Source organism: Nannospalax galili, unplaced genomic scaffold, assembly GCF_000622305.1.
Source record: "Nannospalax galili isolate Female #2095 unplaced genomic scaffold, S.galili_v1.0 scaffold1873, whole genome shotgun sequence".
Classification (NCBI taxonomy): Eukaryota; Metazoa; Chordata; class Mammalia; order Rodentia; family Spalacidae; genus Nannospalax; species Nannospalax galili.
Window position 1 is genome coordinate 241,254 of NW_008333218.1, and position 26,007 is coordinate 267,260.

The 26,007-nt window shown below is 42.3% G+C and overlaps 1 protein-coding gene across 10 annotated transcripts in view; it reads left to right on the forward strand.

Annotated features, from left to right (window-relative positions):
* The window catches only part of Afdn (afadin, adherens junction formation factor), a 130,175-nt gene that overhangs the window by 14,631 nt on the left and 89,537 nt on the right, over positions 1-26,007 (forward strand). For all 10 annotated transcript variants that reach the window (XM_017796841.1, XM_017796852.1, XM_029561000.1 and 7 more), the window contains exons 5-6: positions 18,141-18,298; positions 24,660-24,771. In XM_017796841.1, the coding sequence (XP_017652330.1) occupies positions 18,141-18,298; positions 24,660-24,771 (270 nt within the window). The remainder of the gene's footprint in view (positions 1-18,140; positions 18,299-24,659; positions 24,772-26,007) is intronic.

Consider the following 26,007-nt stretch of genomic DNA (forward strand, 5'->3'; position numbering starts at 1 on the left):
TCCACAGTTATACCTTCATTTAGTTTCTTTCTGTAACCCCTTGGGTGTAGTTGTTCCTTTCTTCAGCTCTTTGTATTGCTTCAAGAATTCTCTGAAAGACTGGTTTTGTGGATATGAATTCTTTTATTTTTAAATATTTTATTTATTATTTTAATTTTATGTGTGTGCGTGTATTCCCTGCATGTACTAAGTGCACCCATGTTGTGCAATGCCCGCGGAAGACAGAAGAAGCTGTTGGATCCCCTGGAACTGGAGTTACGGACAGTTGTTAGCTGCCATGTGGGTGCTGGGATTCGAACCCAGGTCTTCTGCAAGACCAGTCAGTGTTCTTAACTGCTGAGCCATCTCTCCAGCCCTGCGGATATGAATTCTTATAGTCTATTCATGTGGTGGAAGATTTTTCTTTCCCCTTCAACTATAATAGACATTTTTTCTGGTTAAGTATTCTGGGTTGGCATCTGTGGTCATTTAGAACTGGGAATACTTTGGTCCAGTTTCTTCTGGCTTTCATAGTTCCATACATCATAGGCTGTAATTCTGATGGGTTTTCCTTTATATGTGACTTGTTTTTCTTTTGCAGCTTTCAGTGTTCTCTCTTTGTTCTATCTGTGTAATGTTTTTACTGTGATATACCATGCGAAGTTTCTTTTCTGGTCCTATTTGGTGTTCTATGTGCTTCTTGTATTTGTATGGGGATATCTTTCTTTAATTTTGGAAAATTTTCTTCTACACTTCTGTTGAAGATCTGGTCAATACCATTATCCTGAGATTTTTCTCCTTCCTCTATTCCTGTGATTCATAAATTTGGTCTTTTCATGGTGTCCCACATTTCCTGCATATTCTGTTCCTGTGTTTTGAACAATTTTTCATAATCTTTACTTGAGCAGTCCAATTCTTTAACTTTATCGTCCAATCTTGATATTCTGTTTTCCATTTCATTCATTCTATTGGGAGGCTTTCTCTTGTTTCTAATTGGCTTTTTGAGAGTTTCACTTCCTTCTTCATTTCACCTCGAGTTTTCAGTATTTCTATGTCTTCTGAATTCAGTGGAAGTTTATCCTTATTTTCTTTTAGTTCTTTGATTTGTTTGTGTGTTCTTTAAATTCATTGAATTCTTTAATAATTGTTCTTTTAAATTCTGTGCCCTGGTTTATCTCTAGAGGGTTCTCGTAAAACTCTTCTATGGGACTGTTGGTGTTGGATAGAGATATTATTTGCGTTTTTCGTATTACTGTTTCATTGTGATTTTGGCATGTATATTTCTTTTGTTGTTTGTGATTCTGGTGTGAGACTCAAGCCTTCCTTTGTGGAGCTGGAGTTTGTTTCTGTTTGTATATATGATGTGTCTTAGTTGTTTTCTTATTGGATATGAAAAGTCTGTAGGTTTAGGCTTCAGGTTCTCCCTTTTGTTTTTATATTGAAAAGACCATATGGCTTTTGTCCAGCTACGCAGAAGTTTTGGCAGAGGCCCAAGTCAGGTGAGAATCAGATGCTCTCAGGCTTCCTCCTATGGTCTGGGTGCCTCTAGCCAGCAGGTACAGCACAGTTTGGGAAGCTTGTTAGGCAGAGGCTGGATTCAGATGATCTCAGGCTGTCTGCCAAAATCTAGACCCCTACTAATGGGTAGGCAAGCCTAGCCCTGCAGCAGTGGGTGAGGCTGCAGATGGTCCCAGTGTAGGGAATGGGCAAGGTGCAATTTGGAGAGGGTAGTCCAAAGATGTGGGGTGCTGAGAGCAAAAGAGGTTCTGTGCCCAAGTGTAGAAGAACAGGATGTGGGGTCCCAGGGAAGAAAGCTGGGCTAGGGAATTCAAGGCAAGTTGAGGGTGGGGACAGCCCGTGAAGGCTCTAAGAAACTAGACTGAAAAATTCAGCTGGTCTGAGTGCAGGGGATCAGGATGCAGTGGGCAGGTCTTGATGAAGAGAGGAGTCCAGAGATCCAGGGTGCTGAGAGCAAAAGCAGGCTGTGCCCAGGACTAGGGGAACAGGGTGTTGGGTTGTTTTCTTTAACATAGAGTTAGTTCCTACTATATGGCAGTGTTCATGTGTTGGTTTATGCTTAGGTTTTACTGTTTATTTACTTATTTTTTCCTAGGGTTTTGCCACTTTAAGCTCACCACAGGCATTTAGAGGAGTGTGCGGTTCTGCTCCTTGTAAATGACAGAACAGGCAGTACACAGCTCATGGTTTTCCTGCCTTTCTAGAGTATCTTGGAGTTGGTTGTGTTTCTGAGGGAAGTAGAGATAAAAGGAGACTTGAAGTAGTTGGTACTACTGGTTATGAGTTGGTTTTTAGGTATTTTTACCTATTTGGCATAAAATTTTGACTTATAACTAACCTGAAATTATATCTAGCAAAAAAGAAAAAAACCCCACAAACCTGTTATAAATTCCTTATAAAGTGGTTTCACTTCTTAAAAAGTAAAAAAAAAGAACAAAACCCACTTATATTAGAGCTGTGTTGGGTTCTAATGATAACGTTGTTTCTCTTGTAGTGTCATTACTGGGTGCTTTAGACTTTGATACTGCAGTGCCATATTCTGTGCACTGAGAGCTTACTTGATAGCCTTGTTTATAATAGTTTGGGTTGAGAAAGATCATTTTATTTTGGGCCTTTTTTTTCTCAAATCCAAGCCTAATAAGTGAAAGGATTTTACTATCTGTCCAGATTGTTCTTGCAGCAGTAATCTTGTGCTAGATCCGTGCTGAGGAGACTGTTCATGCCTGTGTTTGTCAGTGGACAACACTGTCATGTTCTGTCAGCGGTCCCGTTTTGGGCCTCTTTCGGGAGCTCAGTTCCGTGGACCAGGTCCTACGACGCAAGCTTACCAGCTCTTGTTCTGTGACAGGACTGTTAAGGAGTGAAGGCTGTGTAGTGTTTCAGATGGAGGGGGGTGGCCCAGTAGCTCTCTCGCTGCCCTAACACTGTGTGCTTGTTTCAACCTTTAGTACTTTGAAGCTGAGCCTTAATTAGGTATTTCATAGGCTTGTAGGGCTGGTGATTGTAAAAATCTAAAAGCCAGATATGGTAATGCACGCCTGTAATCTAGCGGTTGGAGAATGTCTTAGTTACTTTCTCAGTTCTGCGATAAAATGCCCCAACAAAAGCAATTTAAGGGAGAAAGGATTTGTTTTAGCTTGCGGTTCCAGGGGTGTTTGGTGCATGAGGACAGGGAAGACATGGCAGCCGGCCGGAGGCTGGTCACATCCTGTGTGTACCCAAAGAGCAAAGAAGACTAGGAAGTGGGACTGGAGTTGCCCCAGAGCATGCTGCAGTGATTCCCCCATACCCCCCTTCCCCGTCCCCCAGTGAGACACTGCCTCCGAAAGGTTCCACAACCTTGCCAAACAGTGCCACCAGCTGGGGATCAAGTGTTCAAACACAGGTGCCTTCGGGGGACATTTCATATTCAAACTACAGCAGAGGCTGAGGTTCAAGATCAGCTTGGGTTACATAGTAAGACCCTGCTCAGAAACAAGTAAACACAAAACCTAGGAAAATTAGCGACTTCTTTGTTCCCATAATTATTTTAGCTGTGTGTGTGTGTATAAAATTATTATTTTTATCTTTTGAGACAGGGTCTCCCTGTAGTCCCAGCTGTCCTGGAACTCACTATGTAGACCAGGCTGGCCTTGAACTCACAGAGATCCACCTGTCTCTGCCTCCCAAGTGCTGGGATTAAAGGTGTGCGCCACCACGCCTGGCTTAAGCAGTGTAATTTTTGAGATGCCTCCCCCCAAATTTTGTTTAAATGTGTCCTGTCATGCCCCAAAAGATGTATCAATTTTTGTTTTTTAAAAGCCTTGTAGAGAGGCAGAGAGCGTAGAAGGAAGAAGACAGGTAACAAAAATTGTCAGAAGGACAAGTTAGCACCTTCTGTGCTAACCATGTACTAGGCCAGAAGACATCTTTACTGTAAGGAGGAGCCCGGCATTTACTGAAACTAGCCTTGTAAAATGAGACCATGGCTCTACCCAAGGAATATTCAGGTTTGAACTCAAAGGTGTGTGAGCCATCTAAAAGACAGCAGGCTTAGTGAATCAGTTTTTACATCACTTAATAAAATATTCTTTATTATTATTATTGGCATTGCTTTGAAAAAAAAAAACATGATTACTTTGAAAAACTTTGTATAGGTTGGAGAATTTGGAAGGGGAATGTTTGCCAAACTCACGTCACAGCACTAGTGAGAAATTTCATAGTATGGTTGAAGCTCTGTAGTACAGTTTTGTCACTACATAATACTCAGAAATTATAGTAGACATATAGAATTGTGAATTTGCGTTCTAAAATACAGTGATTTTTAGTTTGAGATTTATATCAGTTATTAATTTTATTTAAAATTTGTAGCTTCCTGGACTTGATTTTTATCTCCAGAAATTCAATTAGGTGTTTTATATTTTCTGTAGGGCACAGATGAAGGTACCCTGGGCCAATAGAGGAGTAATAGAAAAGTGATGGAAAACCTCCTGGTGCCTGGGAATGGGAGGTCCAAGGCCTGGGTGCCCAGGACCAGGTGTGGAGTCAAGGCCATAGCTGGCCGTCAAGTGGGCATGGGAGGCTATTCCTGAGAATCAGTCCTCCCAAGACCAGAATCTGAAAACGACAGGAACCTACCTTCACCCCCACCTTTGCTGGATAAACCCAACACAGGCAAATCCATTGCCATGCACAACCTGGAACCTCTTGGTTGGGGGTTGTGGGGAGTGCAGCCACCCTGTGAAGGCGGACACTGCTGCCCAACACCAGGAAGTCCTCTGTCCTCCGAATCTGCTCCACCGTTAGCTCTCCAGCAAACATTCTTAGTGCTAGAATAATTTGCGATATGGGTTTGAATGCAACATTGAGGTGCTTTTTCAAGACAGTAGAAAGCTTGTTGAATGTCACTTAGCCCGTGCTCCCAGATATTCTTTCTTATTTTCCATAGCTGTTGGTTGATGGAAAAATTTGGTATGTTTTACTAATAAGCTGCTAAAGAGTTTTAAGCTGGGGATATAGCGAGCTCTCTGTTTAGCCTCAGCCTCAGATTTGGGGAGATGACAGTGGAAACAGATTATTGAATGGCTTTGAGGCAACTGTGCTGGGAAGTGTGTACAAGTTTGGGAGTTCAGCCCTTAGGAACACTGGGAAATAAACTCAGTCAAGGACTTTTGCCAGCACAATAGCACATGTTTTATAAGCCTGAGGCAGGAGGATTACCATAAGTCTAAGATCAGCCTGGATATGGAAGGATTTTCAGGCTAGCCTGGACTGCAAGACTGACACTACCTCAAAACAAGAATCAGCAAAGAGAGAAAAAAATCCCCAAAATATTAGGAGGAAAAATAGCAGAAAGAAGCAGAATTTGCCTGCTTGAGGGGTAGTCAGGAACAGAACAGTTTTGTATATTTAGACTTCCTAGGAAACTCTGAAGACCTAATACTGCTAGAAAAGTAGCTGTTTATGGTTAATACTAAGGAAGTCAAAAATTAGTGTACTCAGTTGAGTATTTCACCTATTGTAGTAAATCACTGAGAGCCATGTATCCTGATAGCCTAGTGCCTGTGCGCTTAGTGCTGAGGCTGGTAGAGACTGGAGATGAGTGCACAGGGTTCCTCCTCTTGTCTGAACTTGGTGATGGAGACTGTCGTTTTCCTGTGTTCCCAGAACTGCTCCCCAAATTTTAATGATGCAGCTTTCATATCTGCCTTAGCTGTGTCTCAGAAGTTGGTTGGGCATCTGGACTCATAATAGGCTTTGCTCCTGGACTTGTAAAGCCTTTCTAAGCAGCACTCAGGTACTGTCCCTCTGTGATATATCTCAGTTGATTGCTTGTATGGCACACATTCTATTAGTGTCTTCCCCTCCTTCACTGAGAAATTCATGAACAGAACTGAAGAACTTTTGGAGAGTGAATCCTTCTGCCTCATTTCCTAAGTGTATAAATGAGGGAGCAGCAGGTCACAGGAATTCAGAACCTGGGCCTGGGCTTAGGGTCATTGGAAACCTGTGCCCAAACTGAGCCTGTTTGTTCATGCTCACAGTTTTGGGGGACACTCATGTCAATCAGAATTGAAATGTATGTTTATACAAATGAGCTTAAGGCCATAAGGGAATCCTTAAAAAATTTTTTATTTATTTGTTTTTATTTTATGTGTATGATGCTATGTCTGCATGTGTGACACTGTACCTGTGTCGTGCAGTGCCCACAGAGGACAGAAGAGGGTGTCGGATCCCCTGGAACTGGAGTTACAGACAGTTGTTAGCTGCCATTTGGGTGCTGGGATACGAACCCAGGTCCTCTGCAAGAACAGTCAGTGCTCTTCACCGCTGATGCTGAGCCTTCTCTTCAGCCCCCCACCCCATAACAGAATCTTTAAAATGTTAGTGACTTCTTTCTTATCACCTGGGCAATGTATATCTGTGTCTGCTGTGATGGCACTGTGGTTTTATACTTAAAGAAAAACTGGAAGCCTTAAATTAGACGGTACCTATTTACCAGAATGCCTAATTCTCACTGAAAATCCTAATTATTGCTTTAAACAAATGTAGAATAGTCAGACGGGTAATAAAAGTAACTTCATGCAGTAGCTGGAATCATTTGGCCACATCTGTCCCATTGTATCCAGCAGGATTCGTTTTATGAAATTGGTAGCCCTAGCATTCAGTTCCTGTATATTTAACTTACTGTACTTTCTTGTTGGAGTGTTCCCTTTAGCAATATATAGTATCTTTTTTTCTTTTTTCCTTTTTATTTTGAGGGATGCCTGACCCATCTTTTATCCCAAGAAATACTGTAGGCTGTGATGGGGTGGTTAGGCCTTGATTTCCCACAATGCACAGGGACGCTTGCATGCCAATCAGATGTAACAGAAGCAGAGTCAGGACAGTTTTTACCCCCAGTTTCTGTTCCTTCTTTTCCTACTAGAGATAAGAGGCAGTGGTCAATACCTTAAAGTTCTGTTGTAAAGATATATTGAGGTGTTGCATGTAGGTTTGTGCAGGGACACAGTGAGATGCTGTGTACGAGGCCCTTGCAGCGGCACCACCAAATCTCCTCCCTGCAGTGTCCTTGGAGACACTTCTCCAATCAAGAAGAGTCCATTGTGTGTCTTTTCCTTCTTCAATTGAATTTTTGTGATTTTCATTCGCTATAATTCTATAGTATTTAGATCCCCTCCCCATCCCCATCTTCCCTTACTGCTTCCCAATGTAATGTACACACACACACACACACACACACACAAAATAAGAGCTATAAAGTCTAATTTGTGTCTTCAAATATCCTTCAGTGTGGGTCCATCTACTGGAGCCTGTTTAACCTACCAGGAGTCCTGTGCTTGAAAGAGACTGTCTCTGCCCCTCCCATAGCATGTACTACCACAGTTTCTTTAGGTGGGGTTGGAGCTCCTTACCACTTCCTCCTGTTTGTGTGGAATTTTTTTTCTGGTTTGAGCTTGCGTGGGACTTGTGTATGCTGCCACAATTGCTGTAAGTTCATATGAGTAACTGACTAGCTATCTGGAAAACGGTGTTTCCTTGTGGCCCTCTACCACCTCTGCCTCTTAAAATCTTTTTGCCCCCTTTTTTGCATTGACCACTAAGCCTTGGGAGCTGAAGTTTGATACAGGTGTCCTATTCAGGGATAAGCACTCTACAGCCCCTTGTTCTTTGCACATTGGCCAGTTGTGTGTTTCTGTGTTAATCACCATCTGTTGCATAAGGAAACTTCTCTGGTGAGAGTTGAGAATGCATTAATATATGGATATATTAATAAGTCATCGAGAGTCAGTTTAATATAACTATTTAGTAGAAAAAGAGTATTCGATTCTCCCCTATGTTCTGTGACATGTTTAGCCTAGGTTCCTAAGCCTGATATCAATGTCAGGTATGGACTCCATCCTAAGAAGTGGACCTTAAATCAAAGTAGAGAGTGATTGTTTACTCCATAATATTTGTGCTAATATTGCACCAGTGGGTCTGTCTTTGCAGGCCAGGGTTATTGTAGTTCACAGGATTCACAGCTGGTAAGGATGACTATTTTTCCTTTCTGGTGGCATGCATGGTATCTTCTAGCACTATGGATGCTGGCCAGTAGAGATGAGGCTCTGAAGTCAGCACAGCTTGGTTTCTCTTTGTTTGCTCTACAGCTCATGAATGTAGTGTCTTCAGCAATAGGGTATTACCATCCAGTTCTGGTGAGTAACCAAGAGCAGGGGCAATGGCCAGTATTTGAGGGTCTAAGGGACCCCATGGTCAACAGCTTCTAGAGAAGGGAGTCCATTCCTGACATTGCTTTTTTTTGTTTTCGATTTTTTCATTAGCCTATGAGGTCTAGAAAGGGCAGTGTCCCCCTGTTATAACTTACACACATGTACACCTAGAAGCTTCTACAGTGATAGGTTTCCATGTGGCGTTTTCTAAAGGCCTGTAGAGTTACTTATCCCTCCCTATAGTCTTTCCTCTGCCCTGTATGCCCCATTCCCCACCCCATTTAACCCTTCCTAGTCTACTGGCTCCCTTTCCCCCTTCAGATCACTGCATTCTACCACCTCTCCCAGGAAGCCTCCTCTACTACCCACTCATGGCCATTTATTAGTTTCTTGACCTCTCTGTCTGAATTTTCAGATTGAACCACCATGCATATCTGCTGAGTATGGTTGCACATGCCTCTAATCCCAGCACTCCAGGACAAAGGTAGAGGCAAGCAGATCTCTGAGATCGAGGCCAGCCTGGTCTATGTAGTGAGTTTTAGGCCAGCTAGGGTTACAGGGTGACTCTGCATCATAAAAGGCAGCAAAAAAAAAAAAAAAAAAAAAGCATGTCTGAGGTTTCAAATTAAGGATCCAGCTATGAGAGAGAGAGAGAGAAGATGGGATGTTTGTCTTCCTGAGTCTGGGTTCCCTCATTCAGGATGATTGTTTTCAGTTCCATCAAGTTACCTGTGATTTTCATAATTTTATTTTAAAGACCTGAATAATACTCTATTGTGTTTATGTGTGGCATTGTCCTCATCCATTCATCAGTTGATGGACTTCTAGGTTGTTTTCAACTTCTATTATGAAAAGGGCAGCAAAGAACACAGATGAACAGATCTTTCTGTTGTAGGGTATTGAGTCCTTTGGGTATATGCCCAAGAGTAGTGTGGCCGGATCATATGGTAGATCAATTTCAAGATTTTTAAGGGATCTCCACACTGATTTCCATGGTGGCTGCACCAGTTTGCACAGCCACCAGCAGAGGATGAGAATTCCCCTTTCTCCACATCTTCTCCAGAATTTGTCGTTGTTTGTTTTTGGATCTTTGTCTTTCTGAGAGGGACAAAATGAAATCTCAGCGTTTTTAGTTTGCATTTCCCCGATGACTAAAGATGTTGAACATTTAAAAAAGTATTTCTCAGTCATTAGTGTTTCATTCTTAGAGAACTCCCTGTCCTGCTCTTTGCCCACCTTTTCAATTGGGTTGTTTGTGTTTGTTCTTTTGATGTCTAGTTTTTTGTTTTTTTTTTAGTTCTTTGTATATTCTAGGTACTAACCATCTATCAGAGGTATGGCTGGGTAAAGATTTATCTTTGCATTCTGTGGGGTTGTCTCCACTCGAGACAATATATTCCCTAATTTTTTCTCTGTCTGATGTAGGGCATTGGGTCTTATGTTGAGATCCTTGGTTGATTTGATGAATTTTGTACATGGTGAGAGACAGGGACCTAGCTTCATTCTTCTACATGCCCTTATCCAGTCTGACCAGCACCATTTGTTGGACGTGCTTCCTTTTCTTCAGTGTGTATTTTTGGCTCATTTATCAAAAATCATTCTGTCATCTGTGTTAAGTTCTATTTGGTCAAGCATTTGTGTCCAGATGTCCCTTGGGACAAATTCATCCACTGGACTCTAGTTAGCCTATTTAGGGTCACTCCCTTAAGGAAGATCTACTCTCCCTCACCCTAGAAGTAGTCAGTTGCCAGTAGTTTTTCAGCCAAGGTTGGAGCCTGCTGCTCATTACCCCGGTTCTGTGGTGGGTTTTTGTCTCATTGAGTTGGCATCGGTTTTATGCATGCTGTCCCCATTGTTGCAGGTTCATACGCACAAGTTCCCAGTGGCCTGAAAGCCTCTGTTTCCTTATGTTCATGCACCAGCCCTGGCTCTTACAGTCTTTCCACCCACTCTTTTGCAATGGTCCCGGAGCCATGGGTGTGTGAAGTTTAATATAGGAGCCCTATCCAGTGACACGTACTCTGCAGCCTCTTGTTCTCTAAAACTGAGCCAGTTGTGGCCTTCTGTGTGCATCCACTCTGTTGTATGAGGAAGCTTTGCTGGTGAGAGTTGAGGGGTGCAGTAGTACTCTCTACCCCTGTTCTGTGTTCCTTGAACCTTAGCTAGTGTCGAGGTTCCACTGTAAATGTGTCACTTAGAACTCGGCATCTGTGTGTGACCAGTTGTGGAACTCTGTAATAGCCTCCATCTGTTGCAAAAGGAACTTCTTTGATGAGTGGTATATGATATACTTGTCCATTAATACAAGGGATACATTATTTAGCACATGGTAAGAAATTACATTTGACTAGAGATATGACAGAGATAGGTTTTTTTCCCTGGGATCTATGACTTTTCTAGCCATGTGCATTTGGCTATGTTTACAGAACCATACATTAGTTCCCTCTCATTGAGAGGGCTTTAAAGTCCAATTAGTAGCTGTTGATTAACCCTTAGATAAAAGTGTCACTATAGTACCAATAGAAATAGTTTACTGCACCAGTCATGGCGGTTATTAGGCTTTACAACTGGATTGGACCATTGATTGATTTTTTTTTTTTCTCTTAGTGGCTTGTATAGTATCCCCTAAAACTAAGAGAGCTAATCTTCAGGGAGGAGGCTTCCAGGTCAGTTCCAGCTCCACTGCTCCAAGTCCTGTGTCTGAAGTATGTCCTGCCTTCAGCAATAGGGTCTTACCTTCAAGTTCTGGGTGGCAACTTAAAGGGAGGCTTCCCCTGTTTGGCACTGTGTTCCTTGTTATATAACCTTCAGGTACACACATGCACTCGTTTTCAGGTATTGTATGTGTATTTTTCAGGGGTGGGGAGTGTTGGGAGAGTTTTAATTGCTCTATCTCACTGGTTGTTATGGGTCTGCTTAGATGATTTGTCATTTTCATTTAATTTTAGTAGGTTGTACATATTTAGAAAGTTACCTGTTTCTTTTAGATTTTCTAGTTTGGTGGAATATAGGCTATTAAGGATGTCCATGATTTTCTGAAACTCCTCTGGATCTGTTGGAATGCTTCCTTTTCGTTTGCATTTACTTAGATCAATTTGTTAAAGGTCTGTCAATCTTGTTAGTCTTTTTAAAGAACCAGCTCTTCCTTTAACTGATTTTTTCTGTAGTTTTCTTCATTCCTATTTTATTAATTTTAGCCTTGGTTTCTCTCTTCCCATCTACTCTTTTTGGGCGTTGTTTGTTCTTGGTTTTCCAAGTCTTTCAGGTGCACTGTTAATTTGTTTGTATGAGATGCTTCTAGTTTTCTGGTGTAGGTACTTAATACTATGAATTTTCCTCTTAGGACCACCTTCATGTGTCCCAAAGGTTTTGCTAAGTTTTGTTTTCATTTTCTTTCAATTCTTGGAAATTTTTTATTTCTTTCTTGACCTCACTTATGATCCAGTTTTCATTCAGTAATATGTTGTTTAGCTTCTATGAATTTGTGTACTTTTTTTCATTTTTATTGCTCTTGATATCTAGTTTTATTCCTTTGTGGTTGGATAGGATACAAACTGGTATTTCAGTTTTATTAAATTTGTGGAGACTTGCTTTGTGTCCAAATATGTGGTCAGTTTTGAAGAACACTCCATGGGCTGCTGAGAAGAAAGTGTATTCTTTGGTGTTTGAACATAACGTTCTATAGATGTCTGTAAAGTCCATTTGATTTATGGTGTCTTTTAACTCTAGGGTTTCTCTGGTTAGTTTTTGTCTGGTTGACCTGTCGATTGGTAACAGTTGGGTATTGAAGTCACCCACTAACACTGTTGTAGTCTGTGGGAGATTTTAGTGCTAATAAAGTTTATTTTACGTGTATGAGTGTACTGCCTGCATGTGTGTAAGTGCACCCATGTTGTACAATGCCCACAGAGGTCAAAGAGGGCATTGGAGCCCCTGGAACTGGAGTTATGGAAAATTGTTAGTTGCCATGTGGATGCTGGGAACCATGCCTGGGTCCTCTGCAAGAGCAGTCAGTGCTCTTAACTGCTGAGCCATCTCCATAACCCCAAGTTCATTTTTTATTTGATAAATTTGGGTGTCTCTCTGCGGTATTTGTAGTGGATTTTTTCCTTTAATGAGTACGAAGTGACCTTCCCTCTTTCTTCTGACTAGTTCTAGACTGGAGTCTTGTTTGTCATGTATTAGAACAGCTACGCCTGCTTGCTTCTGGTTCCATTTGCTTGGCATACCTTTTTCCAGCCTCCCCTAAGACCATTGTTGTGAGGTGCATCTCTTAGAGGCAGCAAGTTGCTGAATCATGATTTCTAATCCAGTCAGTCTTTGTCTTTTTACTGGGGAGTTGAGACCATTAATTTTGAGGGTTATTGTTGACCACTGTTTATATTCATTCCTGTTGTAGTGCTGTTTCCTTAGACCTCTTTCGGTTGACTGTTTTGGAGTAATTTATTCTTTGTGCCCTCTTGAGAAAAGTTTTATCTCTTCTGACTGAAGTATTCCATCGGGTATTCTCTCTGGAGCTGGTTTTGTGGACATAAATTCCTTAAGTCTTTTTTTTTTTTTTTTTTTTTTTTTAACTCATGGAAAGCTTTTCTTTCTCCTTCAATTATAACAGGTAGTTTTGCTGGGTGTAGTAATCTTGGCTCTAATACATTTTTTCATGATTCATATGACATTGGTCTATGGTCTCCACTGAAAAGTCAGCTGTATTCGGCTGGACTTGCCTTTATGTGTGACTTGATCTTTCTTTCTCACAGGTTTCAATATCTTTTCTTTGTTTTGTGTGTTTAGTGTTTTGACTATTCTATAGTGTGGGGAACTTCTTTTCTGGTCCTGTCTACATGATGTTTCGTACATACCTTGGTAGGTATTTCTTGCCCTAGGTTTGGACAGTTTTCTTCTATGGCTTTGTTACAAATATTTTCTGCACCTTTGGCCTTGGTTTCTTCCCCTTCCATGCCTGTGAGCCATAGGTTTGGTCTTTTTACAGTGTCCAGAGGTCTCGCATATTCCATCCTGGCTTAGTTTAGATCTGACCTTTTCTTTGGTTGAGTGACCCACTTTCTCAAGCTAGTCTTCAGAGTTGGATATTCTCTGTCCGTTTCCTGCACTTCCTTTGTGCTTCTTTCCTCTACATTTTTTGAGTTCCTGAGTTTTTGGTTTCAGGTTTTATTTCAGATTGACCTTTCTTCAGAGACTCTCTCTCTTTAATGAAGAGTTTTGTGTTTTGAATTGTTCTAGTTATTTCATCTGACTTTGTTCTCAGTCTTCATTCAGTTTTTGGTTCATATCCTCTTTGAAGTCCTTGAACATACTTGTAATTGCTACTTTGAAGTCATTGTCCTGTGCTTCTACTTGATTGTCATTCTCAGGAAACATTACCATGGGGCTGTTCATTTCTATAATATGCATATTGTCTTGGTTGTTCATATTGCTTGTTTTTCACTGAGGCCTGGGCATCTGGACTTGCATGATGCTGGGTCTTGGTATGGATAAGTGATCTTGTCCTTGTTGAATGTTTGTTTGTGTCTTGTTTGTTACGTCCCCTTCTTGTCAGGTTAGTATCCAGCTGAGTAGTGCTTGGTGTTCAGTTTTGGTGCTGGTTTATGTTGATGTGCAATTTGGGTGGAAGAAGTGGTCTTAATTCAGCTAGAGCTAGTGCAACTTCTGAGTTGTGTTTTCAGGATTGACTGCACAGAGCCCTGGATGGCAGGATGAAATGGGGCTGCTACATAAGCAGTTTGGCTGATATGGTAGGGTGGGAATTTGCAGGTCTGGGGTGAACAGAGCTGAGATAGGGAGGTTTCAAGGATGGAAAACTGGAAACTGGAAGTCTGGGACAGGTGAGGATCCCAGAAACCCAGGCTGGGCTGAGAGCTGAGATTGTAAGGATTGATTCAGTTTGCCAAGAAGAGATGTGCTCAGTTCTGGAATGAGGTAGGATCCCTGTAACCCCAGGAAATCTGAGAGCTAGTATGGCCGGGCACTAGGGAGTCTCAGGGACGGAGCTCCAAATTTCAAGCCTGGGGTTGGGGAGGATCCTAGAGCCCCATGCCGGGCTGAAAGCTGAGGTGCTGGGATTGACTCACTCTGCCAAGGTGAGGTGTGTGTCATTCGGGATGGAATAGGATTCCTATGTGACCCAGGGAATTTTGAGGGCTAAGGTGATGGGTACTAGGGAGCCTAGTGTCTTTATCTCTTGTGACTGACTTTGGATTGAAATATACTTAACATGTAGACATAGGTACTCCCACCTGTTTCCAGTTCCCTTTGCTTGGTATATTGACTTCTATCCTTTCAGTTAAGTTTTTCTGTCTTTGCCAGTGAGGGGTGTTTCTTCACAACGGTTGTTTGGATCTTTTTTATTTATGTGTGTGTCTGTGTGTCTGCTTCATGTGTCGGGTGCCTGTGGAGGCCAGAAAATGATATTGGATCCCCTGGAGGTAAAGTTAGCAGTGATGGTGAGCTGCCCAATGTCTGAACCAAACTTGAGTCCTCTGGAAGAGCAGCAAGTGCCCCTAAGTGCTGAGCCATCTCTCCAGCCTTTTCATCTTGGTTTTTAACTGACTGGTTAGTCTGTGTTCTTTAATTGGAGAGTTAAGACCATTTATACTCAGGGTTATTATCATTGGGGTTTGTAGACCCCTGATATTTGTTGGTTGGTTTCTTGTTGCTTCGTTTATTGTTCCTTTGTGTCTCCCTGATGTGTGCTAGGGACTGCCTGACTGAGTTGAACATAATTGATACTTTTGTTGTTTTCCTGTATTCATTTATTTCTCTCATGAAGTTTATTCTTTGCTGTGCTCTCATAATTGAAAGTGTCTTTCTCCTCTGTGTGAGATTTCTGGTTTGGTGGTCATGAATTGCCTTATTTAGTTTTGTCTCGGAGTATATACCACTCTCAATTTAAAAAGATAACCTTACTGGATATGGTCATCGTGGTTTGTGGTTACTTTCATAGCATGAATTATATTAGCCCATGATCTCCTGACTTTGAGGGTTTCTGCTAAGAGGTGTCTGATAATATTCTGATGGATTTGCCTTTGTAAGTTGACACTTTTTCTCTGATGGTTTAGAATTGCTTCTTTGTTTCGTAGTTTTGGCATCCTGACTAGAGTGCGTCTCAGAGGGTTCTTCTCTGCTCGTATCTGTTTGGGGTTCCAACTGCCTCATGTGCCTAGGTGTTCATTTATTTCCCTAGATTTGACAATTATTTGATGTTACTTCATTGACTAGATTTTCTGTCTTTAGTTTTTATTGTAGCTCTTCCTACCTTTTGAATTCTTAGGTTTAGTCTCTTCATTTTGTATCCACGTTCTTGGAAATTGTGGTCATCTTCATTATTATTCTTACTGCTGTCTGAATGTGGTACTTCCTTGAGCTTGTCTTCTAGAGCTCTTTCTCTGTGTTCTCTTCATCGAGATTCTTGGTGATGATTTGTATCTTTTATTTGATTGAGTTTTTCTTTATCAACATTTGTTTAGTTTCTTTTTTCTACATTAAAAATTTGTTTTTGATTGATTTTTATTTTATGTATATGAATGTTTTGCCTGCATGTATGTAAATGCACCATGTGTTGTGCACTGCTCACAGAGACCAGAAGAGGGCGTTGGAGCCCCTGGAGCTGGAGTTGTAGACAGTTTTAGCCATTGTGTGGGTGCTGGGAACTGAATCCTGGTCCTCTCCAAGAGCAGCCAATGCTCTTAACTGCTGAGGCATCTCTCCAGTATTTGAATTCTTTTCTTTTTTCCTTTAATCTCAGTTTTCTTGCTGAATTTCACATCTGTGTTGCTGACACTTTTATTTATTTTAAACATTTAATTTTGTGTGTGTGTGTGTGTGTGCATTTGTGCACAGGTACACTTGCCCATGTGTGCACATACTTGCCAGAGGGCAACATTAGGCATTTTCTATATTGTTTTTTTACTTTATTCATTGATACAGGATCTCTCATTGAACTGGAGCTTTGTCTGTCAGCTAGATTTCAAGAGAGAAACTGATTAATCTGTAAAGCCAAAGGAAATGATGTAGCACTATTCTCTGTATATGAGCTCAAAAGAATATTTGTAAGGACAGAACATTACAAAAATGAGGATAATAATCTTGGGCCTGGAGGATAAGAGCATGTTCTACTCTTGAAGAGGACCTGAGTTGATTTCCAGCACCCACATCAGGTGTCTCAGACCTGCCTGTAATTCCAGCTCCAGGGGAATCTGTTGCCTCTGGCCCCTATGGGTACCTGCACTCACATGTGCACCTCTCACATACACATAATTACAAATTATAAAAATAAATTGTAAAGACATAATAATGACCTAATGGCTAGATATGGAATGTTACACACTAATTAGAAAGTTTTGCAGGTACATCTGGAGCTTATAGAAGAATTAGACATCTACTTTGCTATGAAGCATGACATTTTCTGATGTATCTGTATGTATTAGAAACCAATACGAAAAATGCCAAGGAAGATGCATCCTGCAGGAAGTGTAGAATTCAAAACAGCACATGATGAGGGAAGTAAGCATGGTGCTAAGTACATAGTTCAAAACTTAGAAAAAGAACAGAAGTCCAAAATAAATTAGGATGTGTGTGAGTACAGGTGTGCACTTGTGCATGTATGTGTGTGAGTACAGGTGTGCACTTGTGCATGTATGTGTGTGAGTACAGGTGTGCACTTGTGCATGTATGTGTGTGAGTACAGGTGTGCACTTGTGCATGTATGTGTGTGAGTACAGGTGTGCACTTGTGCATGTATGTGTGTGAGTACAGGTGTGCACTTGTGCATGTATGTGTGTGAGTACAGGTGTGCACTTGTGCATGTATGTGTGTGAGTACAGGTGTGCACTTGTGCATGTATGTGTGTGAGTACAGGTGTGCACTTGTGCATGTATGTGTGTGAGTACAGGTGTGCACTTGTGCATGTATGTGTGTGAGTACAGGTGTGCACTTGTGCATGTATGTGTGTGAGTACAGGTGTGCACTTGTGCATGTATGTGTGTGAGTACAGGTGTGCACTTGCTTTGGCATGTGTGTGAAAGTCTGCGGTCAGCTCTCAGGAGTGGTTTTTTTCCTGTCCCTTGTGTGATCTGGGAATTGGACTCGTTCTTTAGGCCTGCACTAGTGCCCTTACCCTCTGAGCTGTCTCACCAGGCCATGACTTTTTATTGCTGACTTTCTGTTCTACATTGTGACCCGATTTCCTTCCTTCATTCATCTGCTTGTTTGTTTCCTCCTGAAGTCACTGATGGTTATTACAAGTAGATCTTTAGATTCTTTGATAGTTCAACCATTTTATTATCTTTAGATTGAGCAATGGAGGAGGTAGGGTGTTCGGTAGGCATTGTATCTCCCTGCTTTACCACATTTCTTGGGTTCTGTGCTTCAATTTGCAAATATATTTGTTTGGTTCAGGGCTTCTTACACTATAAATAGAAGCAGATAATGAGACCCAGATGGACATTAATGTTGCATTTGTAGAATTCCACTAAACGAAGGAACTGCAAACAACAGAACACCCGAGGACACCCACACTGCTCTACTTGGCTTTGCTGCCTCCAGGCCCCAGAAATGACATTTAGTTTGAAGTATTTGGGATTAAAACAGCCCCACTGTGGTGGCAGATCCCTCATGAAAGTTAACCTGAGGTTTCCTGGTTCTAGCTCACTTTTAAAAAGAAATAGATTTGTTTTGTGGAGCTAATATTTAACTTTATTTTGGTTCTGATTTGCTTCAGATGGAGGTTCAGAAAGTAGAAGGTCTTTGTACACAGGTGGGAGTTGGGAACAGTGAAGAAGTAAGCAGCAGCAAACTCTGAACCCTTTCTTCTCCTTCCCTCGGTGGGGCGGAGTCTTGGTCCACTGCAGCTGGTGTTTCAGTCCTTAAGGACTATACATTAGGAGCCTCTGCCGTTACTTAAAGTACTCAAGGATGCCAAAATAATTTATTTTTCAGGTGGAACATTGAGAATATATGCAGACAGTTTAAAACCAAACATTCCCTACAAGACAATCCTGCTGTCAACTACAGATCCTGCAGACTTTGCCGTAGCTGAAGCTTTAGAGAAGTATGGTCTGGAGAAAGAAAACCCCAAGGACTACTGCATCGCCCGGGTATGTAACTACCAAGTAGGCAGGTCTCCTAGTGCTACTCACACTAGGGCTTTGCATTTAAAGGAGAGTCTCTCTTTATTTGTTATTATTTCATTTTTTATTTGTGTGCTAGCCAGAGGTTGGCATTGGACTCTTCCTTGATAGCTTCTGTACCTCCAGGTTTGGAGATAGCTTCTTTCATTGAATGTAGACGTAGAATCGGCTAGGCTGGCTAGATGACACACCTGGGTTTTTTTAAAAAAAGATTTTTATTCTTTAATAATTTTATACATGTGGGGCTGGAGAGGTGGTTCAGCAATTAAGAGCACTTGCTGTTCTTCCAAAAGACCTGAGTTCGATTTCCAGTACCCACATGGCATCTAACAACAGTTCTAGGGGATCCAGTTTCCTCTTCTGGCCTCCACAGTCCTTATACGACATGGGCACACTTTCGTACATGCAGGCAATACACTCATACACATAAAAATGATAAATAAAATATTAAAAAATAATTCTATACATGTATGCAATATATTTTGATCTATTTATTCCTCACTCCCCTCCCTAACTCTCCCAGATCAACTCCCACTCCTCACCCCCTCCTAACTTTATCTCCTCCTTTTTTTTTAAAAAAAAAAAAAAAAAAATCCACTGAGTTCTGTTTGTGTTGCCCATATACTCACGGGTATGGGGCCATCCACTTCAATGCAGTCCACCTACCAGGGCCTTCTCCCAAAGCCATCAACTGTTGGTAGCTCCTCAGAGATGGAGGCTTGGGAGTCCCTCCCTGCTCCATGGTGGAGTGTTGACTGGCCTCATCTTGTGCAGGCAACCACAGCTGCTGGTGAGTTCATGAGCACAACGGTCCTGTCATGTCTAGAAGACACTGATTTGGTCTGTTCTTCCCCCACCCTCTGGCTCTGACAGTCTTCTTGTCCCTCCGTTCCTCAGTAGCTGTGAGCCTTGAGTGGAGAGGGGTAGTGTACGTCCATTTGTGGCTGAGTACTCCGAAGGCACTTACCCTCTGCATGTGGGCCGTGTTGTGATTTTCTGCGTTAACTGCCATTCACTACACAGACGGGACTGTTGGTGTTTTTCAGGTTTTGACTCTTTATTTGTGAGCATATGTGTGCAGGTCTGCTTACAGACATGTTTTATCTTGCATGATTGCTTACCCACGACTGTAATGACTTACTAATATGGTGATGTGCATGTATCTTTTTGGGAAACTAGAAAACTGGTTTCCAGAGTGGACAGCATTATACCCCTTACTGGAAAAGCGTTCCAGTTGTTCCTGTTCCTCACCTGTACTTGGAATCACTTGTTCTGTTTGTGTTTAAATGTGACTGTTCTCACTGCCATGCAGTGGTAGCTGATCAGAGCTTCAGTCTTAGCATCCAGTTCTGTTTGTGTTGTACTGTAGGTCTCTGCTTGTCTTTTCCTTTTGAAAATGATGTCTTTCATGAAGTAAAAGGTTTTGAATTTCGTTAAGTCTGGCTTCTTACCTGTCTCTCCTCTGTCGTTTCTGTGATGTCAGGAGTTAGCCTTCTCCAGGGTTGCAGACGCTTCCATCATTCCCTGTTGTCTACCTTTAATTTAATTTTTTTTGCCTTATATTTATTTATGATTTTGTATGTGTCCACATGCCTGCATCATGGTCTGAATGTGGAGGTTATGGGCAGGAATTGGTTTTTCCTTCCACTGTGTGTGTCTTGGGGCTCGAACTCAGTTGTCAGGCTTAGTGACAAGTGCCTTCATCTGCTGGGCCATCTCACCGGTTCATACCTTTAATTTTTAGTTGTAGCTTTTCTATTTAAATCAGTATGTTCCTTTCAAGTTATTTTTCCCCCATTGAGATACCTAGTTGGTCAAGCGGCTTTTGTTGCAAAGACTTGTGTTCTCCCCCCACGGAACACTTCGGCACCTTTGCTCATTGTCACTTGGTTTATTTATGTGGTATGCAGTATGTGCTTGTCTCGTCCACTGATCTCTATAGCTGTCTTTCTCCTGTACCTGAATGCTTAGCATCATGCCTAAAACTGGCCTTCCTTAAGTGTTTGCCAAGGAGAGGTTTTTATATGAGTCTGGTACTCATCAGTTCATAGAACTATATGATTTGGTATGTGATGATGACCTTTGTAACGTATTCATCTTTTAAAAATTTGTGGCTTGCTTTTACTGTTAAAATTACAAAGTAAAATAGCATTTTATCAGGGACTTAACGTTGTAAAAGCCTACTCTGGGCACTATTGGCAGTCCTTTCTGAGCATATTTGATGATTTTTTTAGAGGGCTCTTCTGCTGTGGTTGGCCTTTTGCTGTGATCTGACCATCTTCAGCAAGCTTTGGCAGTTCAGCTCAAGCTTTGTTCATTGTTTTATCTGAATTAGAAATTCTTTATATTCTCAGTGTTCCAGTTTGTCTCTCCACTGCTGTGACAAAATACTCTGACGAGTACCATATTGGGGAGGAAAGGGTTTATTTGTCTTACATCTCCCAGGTCACAGTTCATCAGGGAGCCCAAGGTAGGAACTCAGGGCAGGAACCTGGAGGCAGGAGCTGGAGCACAGGCCATGGAGGAGTGCTGCTTACTGACTTGTTCCCCTGGTCCCTGCTCAGCCTGCTTTCTTATGCAACACAGGCCCACCTGCCCAGGGGTGGCACCACCCAGAGTGGGCTAGGCCCTCCCACGTCACTCAACAATCAAGATGTGCCTCACAGACATGGCCACAGGCCAGTTTAATGGAGGCAATTCCCCAATTGAGGCTCCCTCAATCCAGTCAACTAACGCTATCCTGCACACTCAGCTTGCCATTTTATAAAGTAGAGCAGTCTTACTGCCTTCGTTCAGTGTATCTAGTCAATTACTAAGTATTTGGGTCTTCCTGTTTGTTGGCTGTTATGCTGGAATATGGAAATGAGCACTGTCCTGAAAGAGTCACAGCAATGCAGGGGGACTCAAAGCCCAGGGAGCAGACTGGAAATGGGCTTTCAGGGCTGACCCATGGGCCTGGTCTGGGGACTCTTAGTACTTCATGTTCTAAGGATAAAGCATAAAAACAGGTAGCACAGATGGAGAGAGCGAGAAGAAATAGCTAAAGGGTCTAGTCCTGAAGTGGTAGGATATTGAATTTAATGGAAAATACTAATAAAGATTAAACTAGCATTAGCATAAGAGGTCCTATAATACCTCGTCTTCTTAAGCTAATTTGAAGCATCGTGGACAGGAATTACAGGTTTCTACAAAATTGTCTAATGGGTTTTGTCTGTAAGCATGATGATAGGGTGGTAGGTCTATTACGGTAACACTTTTGCCTTAACAACATGTTGAAAACAGTGGCTTGGCTTCTGTTTCTGTAGCCTTGCCATGGTTCATGTGGACCCTGATTAGAGTGAAGAAAGAATGTAAACCCTGCAGTGTCTAAAGGCCATCAGTTGTCTTCTTCTCCAGTGCCGTCTTTCTTGAGACTTTTTTGGGTGAATGAGAAAGTTGGCTATGGGGGTGGATGCATGGTGCCACGCCCCATGGTGGCAGGCACAAACTAGCAAGTGGTTTCAACCACCCTACCATGCCATGCTCCAGTTCACCTCTTGCACAGGCAAGAAAGGACTTAACAGTTAAGAAAGAAAATGGCTGAAGACCTAGGGTGGTGGTGGTGGCTTTTGGCAAAATACCACTCTGGGTTAGATGTCTCTCATCACTGGCTCCCCCTGGCCAGGGAGGAAGATGTGAAGTCTGCAATTGCCAAAAAGAAAAAGAAAAAGCCAACCAGAACCTTGACCATGAAAAAACAACAACAAAACATGCAATCCATCTGTCTCCTTAAGTGAAGGTGAGAGGTGGTTTTCTCCATTATCCATATCCCCTAAGCAAGAAATTCAAACCAGTAAGTTACTGTTGCGTTTGTTTGCTGCACAGACGTCAAAATGCTCTCTTAAACACAAGTATAATTGTGTGGACAGAGCAATGGAGACAGGAAAATGACAGAAACCAGTATACTTGAAATAGTGACCCCCCTCTCGTGAGCTTGAAACTGCGTCTGCCTCCTGTGAACCTGAAGCTGGAATCTCTTCCCATGAACCTAGAGCTATGTTTCTGTCCTGTGAACCTGGAACTATGGTTGTCTCTCATGAATTGGAGCTGTGCCTGTCTTCTGTGAGCCAGAGCTGAGGGGACTGTCAATGCCTTTTGTGAACCTGGAGCTGTAGTCCTAAGAACCTAAAGTGGGAGCGCCCTTCTGGGAGTTGAAGCTGGGGTCTCCTCCTATAAACCTGGAGTTGTGGTCTGGACCTCCCAGTGACTGGAGCTGAGATCCCCTTCCAGGTGCCAGAGTTGTAGTCCCCTCCTGTGAGCTGGAGCTGTGGTCACTTCCATCGAACTTGGAGCAGAGAGTCCTTCTTGTGAACTAAGGCTGTGGTCTCTTCCTGAGAGCCAGAGCTGTGTTCCCATTCTGTGAACCTGGAGCTGTGGTCACCTCCTGTGAGCTGGAGCTGTGGTCCCCTCCCGTGAACCTGGAGCTGTGGTCCCCTCCCGTGAGCTGGAGCTGTGGTCCCCTCCCGTGAACCTGGAGCTGTGGTCTCTTCCCGTGAACCTGGAGCTGTGGTCCCCTCCCATGAACCTGGAGCTGTGGTCCCCTCCTGTGAACCTGGAGCTGTGGTCCCCTCCCTGGAGCTGTGGTCCCTTCCCGTGAACCTGGAGCTGTGGTCCCCTCCCATGAACCTGGAGCTGTGGTCCCCTCCTGTGAACCTGGAGCTGTGGTCCCCTCCCGTGAACCTGGAGCTGTGGTCACCTCCCGTGAACCTGGAGCTGTGGTCACCTCCCGTGAACTTGGAGCTGTGTTTCCATCCCATGAATCTGGAGCTATAGTCCCCTCTTGTGAGCTGGACCTGTGGTCACCTCCCGTGAACCTGGAGCTGTGTTTCCATCCCATGAATCTGGAGCTATAGTCCCCTCTCGTGAACCTGGAGCTGTGGTCACCTCCCGTGAACCTGGAGCTGTGGTCCCTTTCTGTGAACCGGAATTGTAATCCCCTCCTGTGAGCTGGAGTTGTGGTGCCCTTCCTATGAACTTGGAGCTGTAGTTCCCCTCCTGTGTGCTGGAGCTGTCATCCTCTTCTGGGAACCTGGAGTTCTATTGATTTTGTTTATTTTTTGCTATTTTGAGACAGGGTCTCCCTGTAGCCCCAGCTGACCTGGAACTCACTATGTAAGCCATACTGGCCTTGGTCTCATAGAGATCTGCCTGCCTCTGCCTTCCAAGGTGTGAGCCAACACGCCCAGCTAGTGGAGTATTATTAAGAATACAGTGAACACACTATTATCAAAGAGTTGTTTGACAAAGTTTGTTAAATGAGTGGTTCCATAATATCCCTAAGTGGTCTACTTAAAATTAAATCATACAGGTTATCTACAAGAAAAATTGTTTTGGACCCTTGTTTTGTGACAGGTACATTAAACAATTTCAAATTATATGAAATTACTTTCTTTATAAATATTTGCTTGAATGTGAAAAGATGGAATAGGAGCTACAGAGGTTGAAGATGGCAGTAGAGGAGTTTTCTTTGCTGGAGAAATTACTTGAAGGTTAACCGTTCTATATGGTTTTTCCACATGAAAATTTGTAATAAATGACAATACTTAGTCTTGTTCTTAAGAGGCAATTGAATAAAAATTACCAAATCAGGTTCCTGATCTTTTTATTTGAAAATATTTCCTATATTTTTGTTAATGATTTTTATGGAAATTGATAGTGGTTGGTAAATTAAAATTTAAAGAAAATTTGTGTATATTGAGTATTTTGCCTGCATGTATGTAATGTACCCATGAGTATGATGCCTCTGGAGGTCAGAAGAGGGCTTCAGATCCACTGGAAACTGTAGTTATAAATGGTTGTTAGCTGCCATGATAGGTCCTGGGAACTGAATCTGGGCCCTCTGCAAAAGTAGCTAGTGAGCTAGTGCTCTTAACTGCTGAGCATCTCTCCAGCCTCTGCCCCCTTGTCTTTTTGTTGTTGTTGGTTTTTTGTTTTGTTTTTGTTTTTTTGAGACAGGGTCTCACTATGTAGCCCTGATTGGTCTGGAACTCTTGGAACTCACTATGTAGACCAGTCTTGAATTCACAGAACTCCACCTGCCTCTACCTTCCAGGTGCTAGGATTAAAGGTGAGCACTAACATCAGACATAAGTTTAAATTTTAACTCATGCAGAATGGTACTTTGAAGCCAGACATAGTGCTGCATCACCAGTTCTCAGAAGGCAGGAGAATCTGAGGCCAGCCTGGGCCATACATCAGGACGCTGCCTCAAAACCACAGCTAAACAACAAACAGCAGTGCTTCCTTTGAGTACTTCTGATTTGCTTTTTTTTGTTCGTTATTTTATTAGGTTATGCTTCCTCCTGGAGCCCAGCATTCTGATGAAAGAGGTGCTAAGGAAATTATTCTTGATGATGATGAGTGCCCTCTACAGATCTTCAGGGAATGGCCAAGTGACAAAGGTAAAGAGTAAACTTAATTGTTAAGGGATTACCTCTGTAGTCTGCTGGTCAGATTTCTGCTGCCCCTGTTTATGGGGTGACATAGAAAATATATATGTAAATGTTTTTTGATGCATCTGTGCTGCGGTTGCCCAGGTCTTTCATAGGCTGCACCGTTCCTCAGCGGTACCCTTGCCTTTGGGGCCACGCTCAGCTCCTGTGAGTTTCCTGTGCAGAGGGTAACATGACAGGTGAACAGTGAGACTTAGCACTGGAAGATAATTGTTACGGTCAGCTATAAAACACTGCCTGTACTGACCACCTGAGCTATGTGGTATTTGAACAGGTTTGTGATGATGGGGAAAGTAACTTATAGCTGTCCAGGAATATAGTCATTTCAGGTACAGGCTGAATAATCCTCATTCAAAATATGTGGGGCAGGAAGTGTTCCAGATCTTCGGAGTTTTCAGATTTTGGAGGGCCTTTGCCTTTATAACGAGGCCTCCAACATGCCCATGTTTTGCCTGCTTCCTGCCATGAGTTTGTTTTCCATTTGTGTTGTGTAGGAATTGGTAGTACTTTGTATTTCAAGTGTTTGGATTAGTACGCTCAACTTGTAATGAATTCACATTTGCCATTATTCAAATGCCTTTCTCTAATTAAAAGTTGCAAAGTATTGAAAGCTTTGTTTTTGATGAAATGTAGTTTCTAACGTTAAGATTGGCACCGCAAGTAAACTTGTGAGTGCTTTTATAGTAATGAAGACATAAAAGTCATTGCCACTTAAACATGTCACTGTTGACTATAGAGTGATAGCTTCAAAATAAAACCTCAGAGTAAGCAGATTTCTAGCTCCACTAAAATACTTTATATTTTTTCTAGATAGTTACAAAAGTTAAGCTTTATTTTAAAAATTGCTTTGAATTCTATGTGTGTGAATATGTTGATTATAGAGTTTTCTAAATAAATAAATAAAACATACTTGGTTATTTATTGACGAGGTATCCGCATAGCCCCAGTAGGCCTGGAACCTGCTATAGATAAGACTGATCTTAATCTTGTGGAGATCCCCCTGCCTCTCTGAGTCTGGGATTAAGATGTACACCACCACACCTGGTTTACTCTTTTTTTCTTTGGTCTTTTTCACACAGGGTCTCCCTGTGGGCCTGGAACTCACTATGTAGACCAGGCTGGCTTTGAACTCCCAGAGATCTGCCTGATTCTGCCTCCTGGGTGCCACCAAGCATGGCCTTCTGG